Raw genomic sequence first — 22,692 nt, 5'->3', positions numbered from 1 at the left:
CGAGGCGGTGAGAAGTGCGAAGTATCCCGACCAGAGCCTAGCTGAGAGAGCAAGATCCGAGGTATACAGAGGCCCACCAGGTTCCGAAGTTCCGAGTACAGTCGAGTCCAGTCCGATCCAGTTCAGTTCAGTTCCGAGGCCTTCCGTTCCGTGCTACCCGGTGAGTACCATTGCTGGGGAGGCATTTAGACGTGCACATTGGTTTGTGCCGGTCCCGACGGGTTTGGGTACACAGATCCGGTCTGCACTGTTTTAGCAGTGTATCTGTACTGTTTAGCAGTATATCCAGTATGTTCATGTATATAATCTAGTATTATCTAGTATTAGTATTATGTCAGTAGTTAGTTTTCTCTTAATTATCATTGTTCGTTAATTACTGTGTTCAAAAATTGTGGTATGAATGAGTGTTCATTATTGTGTTTTTCGTATTAATTGTGTTCAAGTCCAGTTTGAGTAAGAATCAAGTAGCAAGGTTTAAAGATGCCGTTCTTTTCAAAATTAAGACAGATCAAAACTAGAAAAGGAGTACTCGAAGAAGCTGTTCCCATTCCACCTAGGGACACTCCAGGGTATTTTATGTACCATAAGCATGGCCTAGATGCCGTATTATATCTTGATTTATGGGTGGACTACACCAAGGATCTAGCAGAAAGTCAGAGGTGGCCCGTAGCTGGGACATGGGATGCAGATTGCATCATGAGAGTAGAAGAAGAATTATGGAAAAAGAAAGCCAGACAATCACAGAAAGATGCCATTGAACTATGGCGTAAAGAATCGCATAGGCGCACAGAGAAAGCGCTCAGACTGGAAGAGAAAAGTAGGGAGAACTCAAATAAAGCCCGAGAAAATGTATTAGTTGAGGAAGGTATCCGAGTAAAAACAGAACAAGTAGACAGACAACGAAACGCTCTTATGAATGGTATGTATCCTCTTTTAGCCGAAGGTTTACCTAAGGCCACCCCGGAAATACCGAAAGATTTGCCACCCCCATTACTCCCGATTAAAGCACACCCCAAGACCGCAAAATATATTTTCCTTTCCTCCTATTTAGACGATGTAGCTCCCGAATATGTTAATGCTCCACCACACACGCCACCTATCGATGGTGCTCAACCTCGAGATCATCCGCCCCCAACTCCGCAACCACAAACTCCTCCGCACAATCCAACTTTTCCTGCATCCACAGCTTCTACCTTACATCCCACAAATCCTTTAATGCCTAGCACCTCAGAAGGTGCGACAGGAGGTGCTGCAGCAATTTTCGCCACGCCACCATTACGAAGTAAGTCGTCTCTTAGAGATTTAGCAAACCAACGTACACCCCAAATAGCAACGTCCGACATGTTTAAGGAACATCTTGTAGATTGTAGATATGATCCAGTGCCCGGTAAAAATGACAGAATGCTGCTATCATCACTACGTATACGACGAGCTTCAATATATTTAACGACGCTACCAGGAATGATTAAACATTTAGATAATATATATCACTTTGTCCAAACAGGGCAAGGCCCTGAAAGTATTGACGAAGCCATGGAATACCAGAAAGCGGATATACAGAGACAACTGTTACGTTTCTTCATAAACTGCTTGATCAGAGACAGAGATAGGTCCGAGGTAGACCAGGATGAAATGCAAGTACTTACCCGATGGGGTCAGAATATATCAGAAGGAAAACATGATAAACAGACATGTATAGTAGCTATGTGCCAAAAGATCCGCAAAGAAGTAGAACGAGTACATAAAGCCAGATTGGAGGCAGACAAAACTGAATCAGAGGGAGAGGAGGAGGAAGAATCAGAAATGCCCACAGGACAATTAGAAACGATAGCTTATGTAGGTAGGGGAAGACCTTGTAACAATACCAGATACTTTAATGACCCGATACGTCCGATACGTCCAGAATGTAACAGACATTTTCAAGCCCCTATGTTAAATACGAAGTCCCCTGAACGCTTATTCCAGGCTGCTGATAAATTACTCCGAGACCGAAGGGGGTATCATATGCTCGATTCTATGGATGAACAAGAATTAGCCAGGTCAGCAGTACAATGGGCTGACAGTTCTGAAAAATACAGTGATGATGCGTTAGCACACACGTTTTTGAATCTTACCCCAGACGAACAGCGTTTAGCTGGTATATACATGATACAACACCTCGTTATATTATATAGAAGCCAACACTCCGATCCTGGTCCCCTACCTGATATACTGATAGAATTACTCACGAATAAATGGAGAGGTTCAGGTACTGATTTAATTAAAGAAATTCTAGAATATCGACACCAGTACATTGTCTTCGTATGTCCAGAACATGTTTCAGTTCCCCCCAAATTGGAAAGAAAAACGTATCACATAGACAGACAGAATCCCTTACGCGAAGTACACCCAATCAGAGGTGAAGACAATACTTTTAAACGCGTGTTTGTGTACACGCCTATAACTAAATTTGAATTATTAGAAATGAAGAAAGTAGTACCTAGCCATGACAAAGACCCAGCAGGTTTCCACCGTGAAATAAAAGACATGTTACTCATGGGAGAGTATACTTATCCTGACATTATGAAAATATTGAAAGTTTTATTGCCTGCCGGTATTTACGAGAAACTCAAAGAAAAGGAATGGGAGGTGGGAGACCAAAAGATAGAGTGGACAGCATTAGAAAACGAAGAAAAAGCCCGAGCTGCAGGTTCAGGGCTTGGGGAAAAGACTACAGCATTACCAGGATTATTAGTGCAGGTACTACCACGTTTATTAACTACGAAAAAGGAAGACTGGGGTGCAATTTCAGCCTGTAAACAAAAACAAGATGAAGACACTAGTGATTTCTATTCCCGATTTGAAAAATGTTTTGGTATTAATAGTGGCATAAAAGCAAGTAGTGAGTCGTATCCACATCTGTTTGTGACAAAATTAGTTGAGAATTCCCTGCCCCAAGTTAAGAGTAGAGTATTAAAATTCGAGAGTACCTGGCAAGGTAACACCCCGTCACAGATGTTACAAATGTTACAATATCATCACAATAGAATTAGAGAAGAACAAGAACATGAACAAAGACGTATGAAAGACACGAAAATGAAAATGCTTGTTGCTCAGTCAGTTCCAGCTGACGGTCATAAAAAGGGTACGACACAGTCCAATGATTCAGTAGGTCCTGTTAGAGGGACATGCAACTATTGTAAACAGCCAGGTCATTATATACACGATTGCGCAGTTCTAAAACATAATATCTCTACGGGTATAACGAAAGAGAGACCACGTCCGCCTAGACAGGATCAGATCCAACAACAAGTACCTCAGCATGCGCAACCTATGCCAGTTCCACAACAGACCGCACCACAACCGCAACAACAGCCACAGCCTATTGCTGCAACACAAAACACGACACAACAGATGTACCAGTATGCACAAAATGACTATCCAGAGTATCAGCGCTACACATGAAATAGCCTACAGAGGGAAGTTGGCCTACCCCTTATTGAGGTTCCCGTAGATCAAGAAGGTCCTTACGTACAGAGTCACGTATTAGGGAAAGACAGAAAGTTTCTACTCGATACAGGGGCAAGCAGAACTACTATCAGTCACAGCGAAGTCCCAGGGGCACCCCTCTCAGGCTCACAAAATATTTCCCTTGGTTTTTCAGGAAAGCCCACTATTAACGAAGTATCACAACCACTTGCATTCACAGTCGGTCCATTAACACGGACTACAGATCTATTGCTTACGAAATCATGCCCGGAAAACTTGTTAGGTATAAAAACATTGAAGGCTCTAGGAGCTGTAATATGTTGTTCTCCGGAAGGAGTACGACTATTTTTGCGTGACTTTAAAGGTCACTATGTGTCCAGAGACATGGATCACCGGTTACAGAATTTACCCACACATTTATGGGCGCAAGGCCCCACTGATGTAGGTTGTATGCACATTACACCATATCGAGTCACACTCAAAACAGGAGTGGTACTACCACGAATACGACAATACAAGTTACCCCCAGATGCTGTAGTGGCTTTACTGCAAATCATTGACGAGCTCATTGCACAAGGAGTGGTTGTGGAAACAGACTCCAATGTATGTAATTCCCCGATAATTCCGATTCTTAAACGAACTGACCCAACAGCACCACCAGTATATCGATTAGTTATTGATCTGCGAGAATTAAATAAATGCATTGTACCACAATACCCCGTGGTCCCAGATATCTCTTCATTGCTAACAGCCATAGATTCAGAAGCAACGTCCTTTACTGTAATTGACCTCAAGAACGCTTTCTTTAGCGTCCCAATCGATCCGGAAAGCCAATATTTGTTCGGATTCAGTTTAAATGGACGAAGTTTTAAATTCGCACGCGCACCTCAAGGATTCACAGAAAGCCCCAGCATCTATAGCCAAGCACTGAAAAGAGAACTTGACAGTATCCACATGCCTGCTAACACTGCCCTGCTTCAATACGTCGATGATCTGCTGATCACCGCCCGAAGCGAACCTGAATGTGAAAAAGCATCACTGACGGTTTTACATTTCCTAGCCGACAAGGGGCACAAAGTGTCCCCTTCAAAGCTGCAATTCTGTGTCCAGCAAGTTGTGTACCTTGGGCACTTGCTGTCCAAGGGGGGAAGACAGCTTACACCCGACCGTATCCAGTTAATTGTTAACATGCCGACACCCAAGACACAAAAGGAGGTACGGGCATTCATAGGCCTCACTTCGTACTGTAGGCAGTGGATCCCTCAATATGCATTTCTAGCGAAACCACTCATTCAGTTGACAACACAGGAGGCAGCGACATCGGCTGTCCTCCCTTGGACTCAGGAACATACACAAGCTTTTGAAAGCTTAAAGAAAGCTTTATGTCAAGCACCTGTTTTAGCAACACCATGTTACAGCAAACGTTTTACACTTTTTGTTACAGAACGAGAAGGTACTGCTTTGTCAGTACTCACGCAGGAACAAGCAGGATCACACAAGCCATGTGCTTATTTTTCCAGTACATTAGATCCCGTAGCTCAGGCTCTTCCTGCGTGCCTGAAATCAGTCGCAGCAACAGCTTTAGCAATCAGACAAAGCGATGCCATAGTATTAGGACATCAATTGACAGTACAAGTACCACACGCAGTAGAGGTTCTCTTGAACCGGACCCAAACACAACACTTGACTATAGCAAGACTGACGGGTTATGAATTGACATTGTTCCAGCCACATATAGAAATCAGACGTTGTAGTACATTAAATCCTGCCACACTTTTGCCATTAAGTGGAACAGACCCGTTGGCACATGATTGTATTGAAGTTATCACTATTACGACGAAACCCAGACAAGACTTGACAGATATTCCATTATCAGATCCAGACCTGACATTGTATGTAGATGGTTCATGCATGAGAACAAGTACAGGAGAGTTAGTGGCCGCTTATGCAGTCACAACAGACACTGAAGTTATTGAAACAAATTGTATAGATACCTTGTCAGCTCAGGCAGCAGAGCTCATCGCTCTGACACAACCCTGTATCCAAGCCAAAAATAAGAAAGTCAACATATACACAGATTCACGTTATGCATTCGGAGTCGTTCATGACTTCGGCGTGCTTTGGCGAGAGAGAGGTTATTTAACTTCTCACGGTGCCCACATCCAGCACGGTCCCCTTATTCAAACTCTGTTAGATGCAATACATCTGCCGACTGCAATATCGATTATGAAGTGTAAAGCCCATACAAAAGTGACTGACATTATTTCTCAGGGTAACGACCTAGCTGACAGAACAGCTAAACAGACTGCTCAGAATCAGACTCATACAACTGACACGACAAAGACAATAGTTCCGACACCAACACGCTGCATGACAGTTAAGGATCCCGCCCTTGATGTAATTGACATACAGACACATGCTACACCAGAAGAAATAAAGAGATGGACTGAATTAGGAGGGATCCAAACGGATCAAGGATGGATGACAAAGGGAAAATCTATATGGTTTCTCCCCGACTCAATGGTTCAAGTCATCATTAACACAATACATAGTCCAGCGCACCTAGGAGAGAAAGCTATGCTAGACAGTATTCAACACATTTGGTTCAATAAACACTTGCGAGCAGCAGCTAAACAGAAAGTACGTACCTGCATGATTTGTTGTCAGTTCAATCCAGGAAAAGGCGTACCTGTAGACCAGGGTGGATTTCAACCCCCCGATCACCCTTTTGAAGTCCTCCAGATGGATTATATCTAGGGCTCCCGGTTTTATGGTATTTATTTTTTTGCCATTTCCGTCTGTATTTATCCATGTTTATTTTTGGGGCTTTTTTCTGTATTTATCCATATTTATTTTTGACACAAGCAAAAGGCGACGCTACAGCTAGTATTTTTCCACATTTATTTACATTGACAAGGCACACCTGCGCCCAGTTGTTATTGTTCAACACAATACATTCAGCTGAAAACTTTGCCATTGTAGTACAAGCACATGTTCAAGCTCCTAGAGTCAGAGTGCTCGGAGGACCATATCAGCAGTTTCCCTTTGCAACCTGCCACCAGTCGTGTAGCACTTTTCATGACGTGTGTAATTATTGGTATACAAAGCAGGATCGATGACATAGGACAAGTTGTGACCCACTGTTATATGTGCTTCCTAGGAGCTCCTATACTTTAGTTTTAAAACGATCTTCAGTACAACACTGAGACGGATGTCATGTGATAGCTACAATGTACAATGTTCCAAAACAATAAAGACAAAATAGGCCATCGGTGTCTGTCAAAAGTTATACGTTCCCTATCCCGGTCAGAGAAAAGCAACCAGCAGTAATTGTTCGCCACCCACTGCACACCAGGAATACATGCCGATCTCGCACCTCATTCTGTCCAGCTATTATTTTGTGAACTTCCCTCTACACACCCTGCTTCGCCTCCCACCCCCAGCAGCTAAAAAGCTCAATGTCGAAATAGTGCACTCTGATACCCTGGTCACAAGGCATGCAGCACGTAGAGGGTATCTGCACTAGCCCCATCCAGCTGTAGTTTCTCCCTTAACACCAGTCAGGGATTAAACCACGATACCCGCACCAGATATAGCGCCCAAAACCTGAGTTTCAAGGTGGCGCAGAGAAGTGTGATTCAGGCGTGAAGGATCGCTCACCTCTCCACTTAAAGTGAGGTTTGCACTACAAAAGGCCATTCCCCCTCCCTCCCTCCGCGCTATTCAAATAATAAAACATAAATGAGCACCCTCCCTTTCACTTACACTGGATTTGAAGTGGCTGAGGGGGGCTGTTATGCCCACGCTGTGACACATGCGTCCGACCAAGGTTAGGTGAAAGAAACTAATTAGGAAATGTCAGCAGGGGGTTGGGGGCAGAGTGCATCCAAAGATCTAAATCAGGCAGAGTGGCGTGGCAACCCTGAGCTGGAGCAGGGCTGCACAGCACAAATTTCTAAATCAGTTTCGGTAGTATTTTACCGTTTCTATTTATAAATACAGACAAAGGGAAAAAAGTTTCCCGTCTGTATTTATACGTAAAAATCCGTTTAAACGGAAAACCGGGAGCCTTAATTATATCCAGATGGAACGATGTCGAGGATTCAAATATGTCCTCGTAGTTGTATGCGCTCTTTCCCGGTGGACAGAGGCGTATTCCGTCTCAGATTACACTGCCCCGACTACTGCCAAACAGTTAGTTCGAGAATTCTTCCCACGGTATGGTTTGCCCCGTGTTGTGTACTCAGATAATGGCCAGCCATTCTCATCCGAGCTAATGAAACATGTTTCACTTTTGTTAGGCTATCAATGGAAATTCCACTGTGTCCGACATCCCGAGGCAGCAGGTCTCGTGGAGCGGCATAATCAAACTTTGAAAATTAGACTGTCCAAAGTATGTAGAGAAAAAGGTGTCGACTGGATAGTAGCTTTACCAGTTGCGCTCTTTTACATGAGAATGGTAGCTCATTCTCGAACAGGGCTATCCCCGTATGAGGTGATCTTCGGTAGACCACCAAATATGTGGGGGACGCCTATACCCCGTAAAATAACTGATGTTGATTGTAATATGCTCACAGATTACCTGGCTTCCTTGATGTCTGCACTACAATCTTGTCGTTCACAGGTAGCTGCAGCTTTTCCCGATAACACTGAGGTGAAGCCCCATGACGTGGTTCCAGGAGATCTTGTACTTATAAGGAACTTCGACAGAAGGAACCCGCTGGAGCCTCGCTGGCAGTCGCCTAAACTCGTCTTATTGACCACAAGGACAGCTGTAAAGATTGAGGGACGTAAAGGGTGGTTGCACTCGAGCCATATCAAAAAATTTCATGGACTATCATCCGACTTGAATTATCAGCCCTGCATTCCCTCACAGACTGACTCAAAACTCCCCCTGGTTGACAAGACAGAAAAGGAAAATTATAAACTGAAACTAAGGTCTAGCAAGTCAGACAATTTGATTGTTTAAGTCCTCTCCAAGGTGAATCGGTTGAATTTGTCTCTGACATGTATCCTCTAGACCGAAATAGAGAGAGAAATAGACAGAAACAGCTCAAGAAATATGCGTACTGTAATTCACTTCGTAGTCACTGCATAGTGACATTGTTAATTATGTTTTTTCTAAGTCTTCTGATTATCATTGCCAGTATATTATTACACATGTATTACCCTATTTCCAAGCGTGCTTTCAATGTTACTGCCGAACATTCTTTTAGCGAATTACCCCCGCATGAGTTGTCCTATAGATTTGCGCTGCGCAACAACACATTCATTAGTATGTTACATCATTCTCATCAGACCAGCAATGCTACAAATTGTTGGATATGTGGCCGACTCCCTCCCTATCAGAAATACAAGGGAGTTCTGCCTCTCTTTCCGCATCCATTCACACACAATGGCTCCTGTGGAGCATGGTTTAGTTTGATTAATTCCCTAGATTCAAATTCAGTAGTTTATCAAGACAACTGGGTTTGGGGAAACCTGAACCTAGTTTTACTTAAAGTCTGCTACCCTAACAAGGAGGGACTTCCCAAAAGAACAGGAACTGATCTAGAAAATGAAGTATATGGATTAGGTAACTTTACACTTAATCTCATGATCCTGAATGTTGAATCCGAAGCTACACCAATCTTGCCCGCTATGTCAGTATTTCCAGTTAGAGGCGAATTATGTGTAAGAAAGAATGGTTCAATACACATGGGCCATAGTAAATGTACCACTGTAATAGAATTCAGTGATAAAGGCAAATCTACATTTAGAGCTTCTCGTCACTCCTACTTCATCTGTGGTCACACCGCATACATACGCCTACCCCTAGATTGGGATGGTACCTGTTACATTGCATTCCTTCTGCCACCTGTTTTCCTAGCCCCGCCTGATTACCATAGGAATACCCATTTAGTACACAATAGACAGCAGAGAGATCTCCCGATTGTCGACTACACCGAAACAGCATGGGAGCAATACACAGATTTCAATAAAGGTTTCTTTCCCTACATAGGTACAGTCACTAATAGTAAGTTGATACGTAGATTAACTAGAACCCTTGAAGCAGTAGTGAATGAAACTACTTCCGCCTTAGGCAACTTAACAGAGGAGCAGTCTGCGATGCGGATTGTTGTTCTTCAAAATCGTCTTGTCCTTGACGTCATCCTGGCCGATAGGGGCGGAGCTTGTAGGGTCATCGGATCAAGTTGCTGTGTTTTCATACCAGAAAACGCGCCGTCAGTATATAAAGCCATAACTCGACTTCATAAGATCGTAAGCCAGATACACCAGAATCCAGGCACCTGGACTTGGTCCGGTTGGTTCTGGAGCGTGTTGTCAGCCTGGGGATGGAGGATCCTATCCTTCCTAGGTATTGGCTTTCTCATTCTATTCAGTTGCTGCTTGTGTCTACAATGTGGGCCAGCGATTTGTGGTCTGTGTGCCACATCGTGTATCCCGCCTTCGAATTTTCATTCAAGATCCCGGAAGAAGAAAGAAGGACAAATGATGCTATATGAACAGATTGATGGATTGATGAAGATGGATATTTCATAAGGGTCCGTAGGGGACAAGGAGGGAATGAGGAAATATGAATTTTTATGGTCAATTGTGTCCCCTATCTTAGACCCCAACGGCTCCATGTACATGCTACAAGTACATGTATGTTCCCTCCAGTTCCAGCTATGAAGACGCAAATACATGTGCGTCCAACGTCAACATGTTCTCTTTCAGCTCCGCCATGAATGGGTCGAATATTGCATTACTAAGTATGATTGGCCACCGACTTTATATGGTTCACTTTTCACGTTTTACAGTTCAGGCGAGCAGGCCCTGAATTCTGCCATCAAGCCTTTTCCTACTTCTGCCTCTGAAATGCTCCAGCTTGGACCTGCATCCGTATCCATGAACTTTGTCCTACTCCCTGCACGGCTAACGGTGCCTGACGCGGCCTGTTGCCTGCCAAAAACTGTATTCGGCCTTCAAGTTATCTGCTCCGCTCCTCATCCAATGCATTCCTGTCTAGTAGTTTTAGGTAAACATCCTTCCAGCTACCGAGCAAAGGGCTCGGCCTCGCTGTCTTTATGCAAGTAATTCATAGCCCCTGTTAGCATGGAAGATTCCTGCCCCCTCGCATCTCATGTAGACACATAGACGCTTGTACATGCACTAACAGTCAGTATAGAATAGATTCCGTCCGAGAGACCTTTCCTTTTGGATAAAACAGTTCCTTAAACAAAGATATTAGATACGATTTGGGATTAGGTTGACCTGACCCCCAGACTTCTGTCTCCACATGTAGAGCTAAATGTCAATCCCCCTTCACCCTCTAGTTGCACGTCAATCACACGTCATGCGGCTGCGCGCGCATCTCTGCCAAATATTTCTGCTGACACTGCAGGATTCTCTTATGGATCCACCCACCTGTGACATCATTTTAAATGACGTTTCTAGTATACGCCTGTTATTACGCCCATTTTCATTACGTATGTGTATTCTTATCTGTATTATCAGCTGTTACGCCTCCTGCATCTGTCTTAATGCAATGCTTTTCATATATATATTGTTACTTGTCAATAATGTATTGCCTATCCCTTCCTGAACCTTCGTGGTGATGGAATAAGATTGCCTGGTTCGAACTATGATTCCTTTGTAAGGAATAAAGCCCTTTTCAGAACCTCTAATACCACGGATTCTGCCTCTTATTTTGACTGAGTTATTCTTACTAGACTTTTCCGCATAAAAAATAGTACCGGTAATTTAAATATTTACCACAACCGGCGACACTCGCGGTAGAGGGGTTCTGCACAAAGAGGCTGCAGGAAAGTCCACAGCTGGGAAACCCAAGTCTGGAGGGTTCAGGGACTGCACTAGCACCGCTGGCCCACTTCAACTCGGGCTAGGGGGTACAGGTGCAGTGGTGCCTCCGGTGTTGGGTTTGTGGTGGTCCAGAGTCCTCACAGCTCTTCTGGGGTGCCTGCAGGATGCAGGGGAGCAGCTATGCTGCTCCATGGTAGTTCCTGGGTCCTAGTTAAAAACTGTAAGTCCTCCCAGGCTTTTGGAGGCACAAGCAGCTGCAGTATGAGTGGTCACTGGCGCAATTCTTGAGGACAGCAGACATGCCAGCAGGGTTGGTGCCAAGTCAGTTGCTGGTCTTCTGTTCTTGCGACTCTTCAGCGTCTGTCTTCTTCTTTCAGGTCGTCAGAATCTGGTTTCCTGAAGCCAGGAGCTCCCCTAAATACTAAATTTAGGGATGTTAAGGGTGTGTAGTGTAATAGTCAATGGGCTACTTACCCCTGGGGCCACTATGCCCCGATATGACTACTTCCTGTGGGAGGTGGTCATAACCCTGTCCAAAAGCTACCAATTTTCCCATCACAAAGAAATTTCGTGTCCATATCAGGTAGCCCTCCTTAGGGATAGAACTAGCCTAAAGGTAAACACGCCTCTCTGATTACTAACTTTCCCGCATGTCCAGGCTGTGAGAAGTTGGCCTGGTAAATGCTGTCCACTAGTTATAGTGGGCACCCTCTACCAGTCCAAACAACCCCTTATTGATGATAGGTTAAAAACAACTTTTATTGAAAGCTATACAAGTAGTAGCTATGGAGAGCAGCCTTCAGGCTAAGTCTTGAAGGAATGTAAAGCAGCTTGTTTTACCAGTCTATAATCTCTTGAGTGGCTAAATGAAAGGAGACCACACCAGGTATATATATAAAATATATATATTTATGACTAAACACACCCCTCTAGTCTCTTTATGAGGCTAGAGGCAAAAGCACATAAGTTACACTTCAAATATTACAGTAAAGTAGCACAAATACACGTTAGGCCCTAGGGGCGAGCCAAACCATATACTAAAAAAGTGGTATAAGAACCACGACTTAACTAGACACAAGGCCTAGAGCCAGTAGAATCGCTGGGACCCCAAGGAACCACCCAAGATAGTGACACAGGGGACCCACGGGCAGTGTGCAGTGTGAGAACACAGCCACGAGCACCCGTTAGCTTCTATGGGGAAAGTCACAGTTAGATTTTTAGAGTTAAAGGACAGTTAGAAATGGACTAGGACCAAACCCTCTTGGACTTCGACAGTTCTAGGGTCAACACCCATGGGAGCACCGGAGTACTCGAGTTACCTCACCCAGGGAAGCCAGGTGCATAGGTGTCAAATGGTGTCGGGTCGCATCGTCGTTTTCAGTGGAAGCTGGCGAAGAAGTGCTGCTGCCGGGAAGATGCGAAGTATCCGAAGAGATCCAAGCCTGAATCGGAGATGTGAAGAACCTGAAAGCAGAGGGCACAGAGTCTGGGTACCTTGCCAGTGACCAGGGGCACGATAGACGAATGCCCACCGATGTCGGGTGTTTCGGGTGAAGGAGGTGAAGCTTGACTCTTCAGCCACGAGGACTAGGAGGCGTCGAGGACGACCAGGGTCTGGATCCGAGCTGTCCCACGAAGGATGTTGAGTGCTGCAGCGTCGGTGCCGGATTGGACAGCACAAGCCTTGGCAACAGCAACCAACGCAGAAAGGAAAAAGATGCTTCGGTGTGGACCAGCAAGGTCCTGGAGACTCCCCACGCGATGGAGAGTCAGGGCACGTCTGGAGCAACTAGGGAAGGCCAATAAAAGTAAAGTTACCCTTCTCAGGGACCCATAAGTTGACGGACAAGGGATCACGAAGGGACCTCGAGAGGAATCACAAAATGGCAGCCCACGGGTCACTCGGAGTGGGTAGGCCAGCAATCTTCGATGGATTCACTGCTCGGGGTCTGGGCTACAAGTGACCCAATGCACAGTCTCAAGGGACGTAGAGAAGATGTTGCACTAGCAAATGTGCTCGGTGTCCGGGGGTTCCGGTTCCACAGTACCCACGAGAGCTACGGGTCTCAGCTTTGCTGGGGACTCGGGTCAGCCTCTGGGAAGTCTGGAAATCCACCTCTGGCATTGCAAAGTCTTCGGCGTCCGGCGGGAGCTTCGGAGATGCAGACCGCACAGATGCGTCTTTGGTGCCTGCCAAGCAGGGGAGTAACTCATTTACCCCAAGGGAGATTCTTCAGTCATCTGGCGTTGAACAGATCGTCGAAGGTCCAGGATTCAGTTTCAGAGTTTTGTCCAGGACTATCTAAAGCTCTGGTTATAGTGTATATTATTTCAATGCGCAGAGCCTATCAGGGATATAGGAACTACACTACACTATGCCGGTTCATTCTCCAGGGTTGGGAAGGAGGGTGCAGGGTGAGGCACACCGAGAGCAGAGGGCCAGGTGGCCTGGTCTTCGGCGATGGAGTCAATAGCGGGTTGAGGGGAAAGAGGAAATCGGACAACAATTGAAAATTTAGTTGTGATGGGAATTAAAGACATGGGTCCCGAGACCAGAAACATTCAGCATAGAATGCATCAAGACCAGGAGCAACGCGGATATACATACCATAGGAACACGCCTTTAGAAGCTACTGATGTTGCTTGGGCTAAACCTACATGAATACCTAAGCAGGATGAACCACCTGCTCAAAATATGCTACTGGAAGACACTGTATAAAAGACAACAGAGCCATTTGAAGCTTCACTCCCAAAGTCGGAAAAAAATCTTTATTCTTTGAAAATGCAATTTTCTGCATGAGCACACAAACACTGGTGGCTACAAATGTAAAGTTCTGAAGAACCAGCACTGAACGGAGGGTGTTCAAACAACAAAGTAGAAGGTGCCGCCACAGAGAGAAAATACCGTAAGTGGTAACACCCATTAAACTAGTCTGTAATAGGGCATGATGAACTGTGTTTTCTGGGAAAACAAGGGAAGATTTTGCCTGGTTGGCCTTCACAATTAACTTGTAGAGAAGGGATTATAGTTTGACGTAGGACCAAGGTCTCCTAGCGTGTACGTAACCACCAACCAAGAATGGTTAATAATGTGCTCCAATAGACATCATCCATTTGTGTGTATTACAACACCCTCATGGAAATTCTTTAGTCCTTCTCTCATAGAGTGTCATGAAAATACACCTAGATATTTAGAACAGAGTCAAGTTCCAGGATTGTGAAAGTCATGTCTCAAACATTTCTGCTAGTAAACTATGATGAAAGAATAAACATTTATCATCATGCAGAGGCCAACTAGCCCATTTGGTCACTACAAAGGACTATGAAACATTATTTCCCCTTATGAAAGTATCCTATTCAGGAGAATGACAAATAATAGGCAATTGTCAATACACTTCCCATTTCAAGTAAAATACCAATTTACTTAAGATTCACTCAGACAGAATGTGAAGGTCTAACTTTGCAGAAGATATTAAAATCACATCAGCACAGTTCATGGCAGATGGAAAGACTATATTCACATTTTTACTCCAGAATAAATAACAAGAGGCATACCGTAGTCTTTCACTTATTCCTGCCAGGTTAGTTAAAGCCATCAGTCCCTCAAAGTTTTGCAGTCCGGTCCGATCAAGGTGTAGAAGGCTGACTAGAGGTCGAACAACCTCATAGATCTGAAAACACAAGCGAACACACTGGTTTAAATAATCTAGAAAACAGTACTGCAGATTCTTCAGAAATCAGCCATGAGGGTTTAAGTATGATTAATGGTTCTACAAATACTTTCAGATCGTATCTGTTTGTCTTACCACTAATGTCTTTATGATCACTTATGCTGAACTCTGCTAAAATGGAGGGCCTATACTTTTTCTCCTCTAATATGCAGGCATATGTCATTTCTATAGCGCAAAAGCAGACAGAAGTCAGTAGAGTGCTGTAATTTGTCAAAGGCAGGCTTAAAATCGGACTGTAATAAGAGAGGAAGTTGTGGACAGTTAATGCATTGCGATGTAGTGTGTTTTAAAGAGGCGAGTCCTCAACTCTTTCCAAAATAATCTTTTATACCATTACATATATTTTTCTAGGTCTATCTATGTCCTTCCTAAAACTGTGAATTTAGCCACTTCCTTTTGAAGCCCTTATACAACCCTGCATGTGTTTGAAATCATTCATCACTTCTACTGCCTTAAAGGCAACATGTCAAGTCCTAAATATAAGTAAAATCTTTTTTCACAACCCTTTTGTTATACCCAAAACAGTGATCAATTCATTGAAATAAATTATTGCAGGAGTTTTCAAGTGGACCTTTCTCATCATGCCATTATTCCTCTGGGGTTAAACTTTGCCACTATGGTGCTATACATATCCCTAGAAAAAAACTCTACTTCACATGTAGTCACATAGCCGGCTGGCTTTGAAATACATTAGTACGGACTTCTAAAGCAAATCTACATAGGTATTAATAAAACAGTGCAAAACTACCGGTCTGATATCTTGTGCAGATATATACCATCCTGCAATTTAAGGTCAGGTAATCAGAACATTCTGAATCTACCTGAGCTACTGTGCACACCAGATAGATTCTGGTCCTTCTTTCTTCTAGAACACAAACACTTAAGCACCCTTTCAGTGGCCATTAGGACCAGCCCAGTACTACTGGAAACACAAAAAAAACCTCACCTCGAGAAACTTGAAAGTAACAGAGGTTAACTATCTCACATAGTGACTTACAAGCCCAAATATGTTAATTCTGTAAATACACCTGAAGTGGAACTTTATCTACCCTACTATCTATGTAATTTTCGTATCACTTACTTAAAATACACTATTTAAAACCACATCGGTTTGTGAAATATCACTCAACCAATTTACTTTCCTTTGCATTGAATGAAACTTGTCGTAATGTACAGATCAACTCTTATACGCCAATATATTTTTTTAGTTAATTAAAAGGATAAGGACACAGCAACCTTAGACTAGTCCCCGCTGGTCTAGTGTGAAACCTTGCAAGGAATGTCTCGCATAACACTAAAGTTACACTGGAGTGATAACTTTAATTTTTAGGTTATTCGCTGCTTGATATGTCACCTCATGTGACTACATCATCAACATGGTAGAGGCAAGATGTTGGGGTGCTCTTGGTGTCATAATGCACTGAGTCATCAGTAGTTGGAGGCACACCTCTACAAGGCAGAGAAGGCAGGAAAGGGTTTGGTGGGATGGGGTTGAGGTAGGCTGCTCAAACCTCTATCTCAGCCTTCCTGGGGGGTGATGTTCCCTGGCTGTTCTGAAGCTTCAATCCTTATGTTATTCATGGGACTCTCAACGCCCTGGAGTGTTTGGTTCTCTTTCCTTTATTTCTTCCTTGGATAATACACCCATGCATCATACAACTAAGCAACCATCTTTTGTCTCTTTCAGATGGAAATGGAGTAAACAGGCAGCAGAAGAATAGCTGCATTTGCTGCAAGTTGTGCTGCTTTCAAGGTGGGTAGATGCTTTGCTTTCTGCGAATGTGGGTTGTCTAATGCAGCTAGAATGAAGCTTTGAATTTATGGTTCTGCTAACGACGGGTTTAGGTTTGGAATGACTTCTTTCGTTGGACTTGGATTATAAGGACTTTTTGGATTATAGCGACCTTACCCCGATGTTATGATTACAGTTACTATGATAATTATTTTCTAGTGCCCTGATGAAGTCTATTGCTTACAGCCGTATAGACAAAACACGTGTTTGCATGGTTTGTGGCTTGGACAACAAGTGTTAAGAAGATTCAAATATGGATGTATACCTTTAAGATCTTGGAATAAAACAAGAAGAAAATCTTGAGGACTGAGACTTGGACTTTATATGTGCTTCTACTCTTGTGTTTTTTGTTCTGGTTGTCGATTGTTAATAATAGAATCAGTAGGTGCTTTGAAGACCGAGGGTTCCAAAATCTAATGAGAGAGTCATCCCTCTCATCCTCTTCCTGGAATGGACATTAGACATGATCCCTTAAAGCCAAAGGTCTCAAGGCCAAACCACTGCAGGAAGCTGAGGCTCTCCATGTTGAGACAGATCTTGATGTCAACTTGGAACAGGAATGCTGGGAACTACAGATCTTGGGGGCCTGCAGGTCGTCAGACTTGGTTCCACCACAGACACCTTTGCTCTGATGGAACTCGTGAACCCTGAGGGCACTCGCTGGTCTGGTCTTCCCCTGCTTAACGCCTAGGCACATTGGCCATTGCTTCCTTATCCCTTAGACTTCCGTATGGCATCTCCAAATTGTATCATTCTTTATGGAGTCAGAAGGTATATTACACAAAACATCAGAAAAAGAGGAGGGAGCACACTGCCTGGCATATCAGCACAAAATTAGCCAAGATGCATTGTTGTAAATGCAGTGCATGATAACACTGACTTAAGTTGAAAGTCTTTAGTATTCACCAATGCTGGTGCAACCACTGCTGTGCATCTCTAGACATGTGTTTCAGGATTGCTATCCTTCAGTAGAGAATGACAAGTGAAATTTTGGGGATGCCAGCACTATTGTTCAGTCTTCTCAGGTTTCGTACCAGAAGGAAGGCTGGCGTGAGGTTGAAGAAAGGGAGCATGATGTTGTGCTGCAAGTTCTGAGCTTCTGGAGGTTGATGACAGGATGTATGTTCAGCACAGAAAGGCAAACGTCTGGAATAAGCAGTCTTATCTGGAAATGACTCACCAGAAAGGAAATCGCCCCATGTCCTCATGCTTTGCCTTGAAGTTTTATTCTGTTTTTCCAGGCCAAGCAAGACTTGTGGGAAGTGCTTTTATTCTTGTTCCCTGTTGCTATTTCGCCTGGCAGCTGACTGGGTGGCATGCAAGATCTTGAAGTCTCCTTGTCCCTCTTTGAAACTTAACGTCCTGCCTGGTTCATTGCAGGCAAGTCTCAGGCATAAAAATCTTGGCATAGGTAGAAGGATGGATAGGTCTTGATACAAGCCTGGGATCAAGATGAGAAATGAGAAGGTAATGGCAACTGCGAGATGGTCTCTAGGAACTCTAATCACATATGCTACATGGTGCTGACTACCTTTGCCTCTATAATGTGGTGGTACAATTGTTGTGGGGCAGGGATAGACTCAAGAATGTTTAGGCAAGGCCAGGAGACAGGAGAGAGCACTAATGTGGGACAACTTGAGGTAGGTGAAAGCTGGACAAAAGCGATTGTTGGTGTAGCTACGGTTGTGGATTGGTATTGTGGTTGAAATGGAACCCTGATAACCTGACATACTGGGATAGATTTGCTTTGGGTGAGGGAACAGCCTCGGGATTTGAGGATTATGGACCTAGTACCTAAATTGACAGTGTTAGCCATAACTGTGGTGCAGTGCACAATATGGATGCTGGGATAAGACACAGGGCTAGAGAACTGCTTGACCTACAGTGGTGATTTACTGGGAGGCTTGGGTTATGCCAAGTTATGCTTCTTTCCCCTCCAATAGAGGGTAAATGCCTTCCTGACCACCTTTATGCTGGCAAGTTTTCCTCTAGCCATTTTGCTCATGGAAACTGTGTGGTTATCTAGATGGAATATCTTGCAGTGGATGTGGATAAACCTTTTGTTTTGGTGGTGGATGGTGGTAAGGATTATGTTACTTACCCAGTAAGCATCTGTTCTTGGCATGTAGACCTGTAGATTCACATGCTTTGCATACTCTTGTCACCTAGTGTTGGATCTGGATGTTTGCAAGTTGTTTTTCTTTGAAGAAGTCTTTCCAGTCACAAGGTAAGGTGGCTCGTCCTTTCGGTGATAGTATGCATGGGCATGGACTCCATTGTCAGATTGTTTTCCCCCTTGAGGAAAATAAAAATCTATGAGGCCTATGTGTCCCCATGTGCCCCCCCCAACGCTTATGTGCACATACATGTAACCTATGTATTTCCCCTCCATGGCCTTTCTATCATGATGCTTATGCTATAACGTGGCCTGCCATCATCCAGTCTCCCATGAGAGAAACGACAAATCTGTATTGAGGCCTACACGTTTTTCATCATGTTTTCCTGCATTTTCATGAAGCCCATGTTTATGGCTCAGCCAGAGCCGAAAAGAGGTTTCATGCCTCAGAACGCTCTGAAAGCTGCAGCTACGTATCCTTGGCCTCGCACACTTGGGCCTCAGCCAAAGGGGCCCTGTCACAAGGTACCGAGACAGTATTGAGCACGGTTATCTGCTTACTCCTACAGAGCCGCATTCTTGCCTGGTGAAGGAGGAATGAACGCGACCCATCTGCAAGGAGGGAGCCCAGCCTTACTGTCTCTCTTTGTGAGATTGCAAAGCTCACGTCAGTAAAAAGCCCATAGCCCCCATGTAAGGCCTCTGCAGTAAATGAAGTAAATGAAGAAATAGATGCCACATCGGCTCTTGGTGATGAGCAACCTATGTCACAAATCAGTCCCTGCTCCAGACATCGGATATCAGATAATACAAGATGTGCTGGTCGTTCTGACACTGAAGGCCTCACTCACTGAAGGCCTCACTTCCAGACTTGTCCGGTTGCATAGCAACCCTCCCCACGTCAGTTACACGTCATGCTCGAGTTGAGCACAAGTAAGGCAAAGTTCCAGTAAAGTTCCAGCTGATCACGCAACCCCCTCCAGGTATCCACCCACACATGACAAATTACCCATTATCATCAAGTGGACGCCCACATGGACGCCCACCTTCACGCCTACTTACACGCCCACATGCTCTTATCTCATTCTCTCTTGCTCTTTTGCTTACGTACAATTGAGAAATGTATATATACTGTACTCTGTGAATAATGTTTTGAGAATATTGAGAATACTTTTGAGTCCCTTTCCAGATCCTTTGTGGTGATGGTAATATTCTCCCTTTGACTCGAGTTATTGGAATAAAGCCCTTTATGAACCTGATACCACAGACTCAGCCTCTTGCTTTATGCATGATCTTATTTATATACTAAAAATTCTGAGAGCGTAATATTTTATTTACCACATAATGGCGCCCGAACAGTTTAATCTCTTTCCACACACGCCGGAGATGAAGGTCCAGTTTTGCCCCCTTCCATAGCCGTGACGGACTTCAAGCGCGCACGTCGCGGGTCTTCCCGCCAACTCCCTCAGGCCAACGAAGGGGACGGACTGCGACCAGGCATCCAGACGAGGCGGTGAGGAACGCAGATTGTCCTACCCAGAGCCCACCTGCGAGAGAGCTGTGTCCGAGGTATACAGAGGCCCACCAGATTCCGAAGTATCCAAGTCACGAGTCGAGTCCAGTCCAGTCCAGTCTGGTCTAGTCCAGTCCAGTTCCGAGGCCTTCCGTTCCGTGCTACCCGGTGAGTACCGTTGCTGGGGAGGCAGTTAGACGTGCACATTAGGTTGTGCCGGTCAAGACGGGTTTGGGTACACAAATCCGGTCTGCACTGTTTCAGCAGTGTACCTGTACTGTTTAGCAGTATATCTAGTATGTCTTGCATATAATTCAGTATTATCTAGTGTTAGTATTATGTCAGTAACTAGTTTTCTATTAGTTATCATCGTTCGTTAACTGTTAAATGTTAAATGTTTTAATACGTTCTACATATTGTGGTGTGAATGATTGTTCATTATTGTGTTTATTGTATTAAGTGTGTTCAAGTAATAAGGTCTAAAAATGCCGCTCTTTTCAAAATTAAGACAGATCAAAACCAGAAAAGGGGTACTCGAAGAAGCTGTTCCCATCCCACCTAGGGACACTCCAGGGTACTTTATGTATCATAAGCATGGCCTAGATGCCGTATTATTTCTTGATTTATGGGTGGACTACACCAGTGATTTACCTGAAAGTCAGAGGTGGCCCGCAGCTGGGACCTGGGATGCAGATTGCATCATGAGAGTAGAAGAAGAGTTATGGAAAAAGAAAGCCAGACAGTCACAGAAAAATGCCATTGAATTATGGCGTAAAGAATTGCATAGACGCACAGTGAAAGCGCTCAGAAAAGAAGAGAAAAGTAGGGAGGATTCAGACAAAGCCCGAGAAAACGTATTAGTTGAGGAAGGTATCCGAGTAAAAGCAGAACAAGTAGACAGACAACGAAACACTCTTATGAAAGAGAAAATGTAGACCAGCTCGGAAGGATGCCATTGAGTTTTGGCGCAAGGAGTCACATAGGAGGACAGAGTAAGTGTTTCACGAAGCAGAGAGAAGTAGACTGGAGTCTGGAAAAGCCAAGGAAAAGATGTTACAGGAAGAAGTGGAGCAGGTAAAATGAGCGCAGGCTGACAGAGAAAGAAATACTGACGTTGCTGGTATTTATCCCGTCCTTTCAGAGGACCTGGCAAGAGTGGCCCCAGTAGAAGGACCAGTTAGAGTGCCACCGCAAGTACCACGATACATATAATAATGATATAGTAGCCCAAAGGTTCTTGAGCCTCCCACCAAACGAACAGCGCATAGCTGGTGTTTTCATGGTCCAACATTTGATTACGTTGTTAAAAGGGACTTGAGAGGGGTGTAGCTAGGGTAATAGCAACACCTGTGATTTGATGACACCCCTAATGTACAAAGTGTTAACGAAAAATAATTAGTGATCCATTAAGGGTTTAGCTTGAGAAAAAGAATTGTGGGTATTTCGAATTTGCAAATTGTTCAAGAATACAGGTTTGTGTTCTTGGTGGTCCAGTGAGCCAATGTGCTGGGTCAAGTCGGTAAGATTATGACCCCCTGAGAGCAAATTGTATGTAAAAATAATTTTTCAATTGGGCGAATTATTGCAGTTTTTATGGAATTGAGTAGTCTTTTTGTCTTTGACAGCTTCAGAGTGAGGAGAAGGTGGGGGCTGTGTAGAGCAGAATGTGATACAGAAATCGGAGACAGATTCTGACCTTGTAGCCAGTGTAGGTGGGGGCCGGTGAGAGGAGCAGAACAAAGGCACTGCTTAGAAAGCTTCTCTGACATCGCATCTGTGTAATGCCTGCAGCCGGAGAGCCTTGGGGGCCAGGAGTAGGAAAAACAAAAAAGATGGCTGGCAGCCCAGGCTCAGACCGCGCTGAGGGGCTATTTTTAGCTTCTCTGATAAGACAGGGCAGCTGAGAAATGTAAGTCGAGAAAGATTCCCTTGTTCTATTCTGTGCAAAACCAGTGCCCCGAGGAAATGTCTATGGAGGAGATTTGTTTTATTTTTTAGCAAATGTTATATTGCTTCTGGCCAGAAAGTAAAATGTTGCTCTTGCTTGGAATTTTAAGGGCTATATGCCTATATAAAAACGATTTTCAAATTCAGACATTTTTGAATTGTGGCCACAAGCTGCCACCAGTTGCATTGGATAAATGATCCAGTGGTAACGGGTCTGTGAGGAAAGATGGGAGATGCATCTTCGACTAGGACATGAGGGTACATTGTGTACAAAGATGCATAGCTCATTTTTATAAAACAAAGACAGGTTCGTGTGTTC

General features: G+C 44.2%; 1 protein-coding gene across 1 annotated transcript in view; it reads right to left on the bottom strand.

Moving 5' to 3' along the window:
* Positions 1 to 22,692, bottom strand: part of UNC45A (unc-45 myosin chaperone A) — a 443,919-nt gene that overhangs the window by 53,175 nt on the left and 368,052 nt on the right. The window contains exon 17 of the mRNA XM_085644379.1: positions 14,830 to 14,945. Within this exon, the coding sequence (XP_085500505.1) occupies positions 14,830 to 14,945 (116 nt within the window). The remainder of the gene's footprint in view (positions 1 to 14,829; positions 14,946 to 22,692) is intronic.

The sequence above is a fragment of the Triturus cristatus genome, chromosome 3_1 (genome assembly GCF_964204655.1).
Source record: "Triturus cristatus chromosome 3_1, aTriCri1.1, whole genome shotgun sequence".
Classification (NCBI taxonomy): Eukaryota; Metazoa; Chordata; class Amphibia; order Caudata; family Salamandridae; genus Triturus; species Triturus cristatus.
This window is presented reverse-complemented; position numbering and strand designations above follow the sequence as displayed.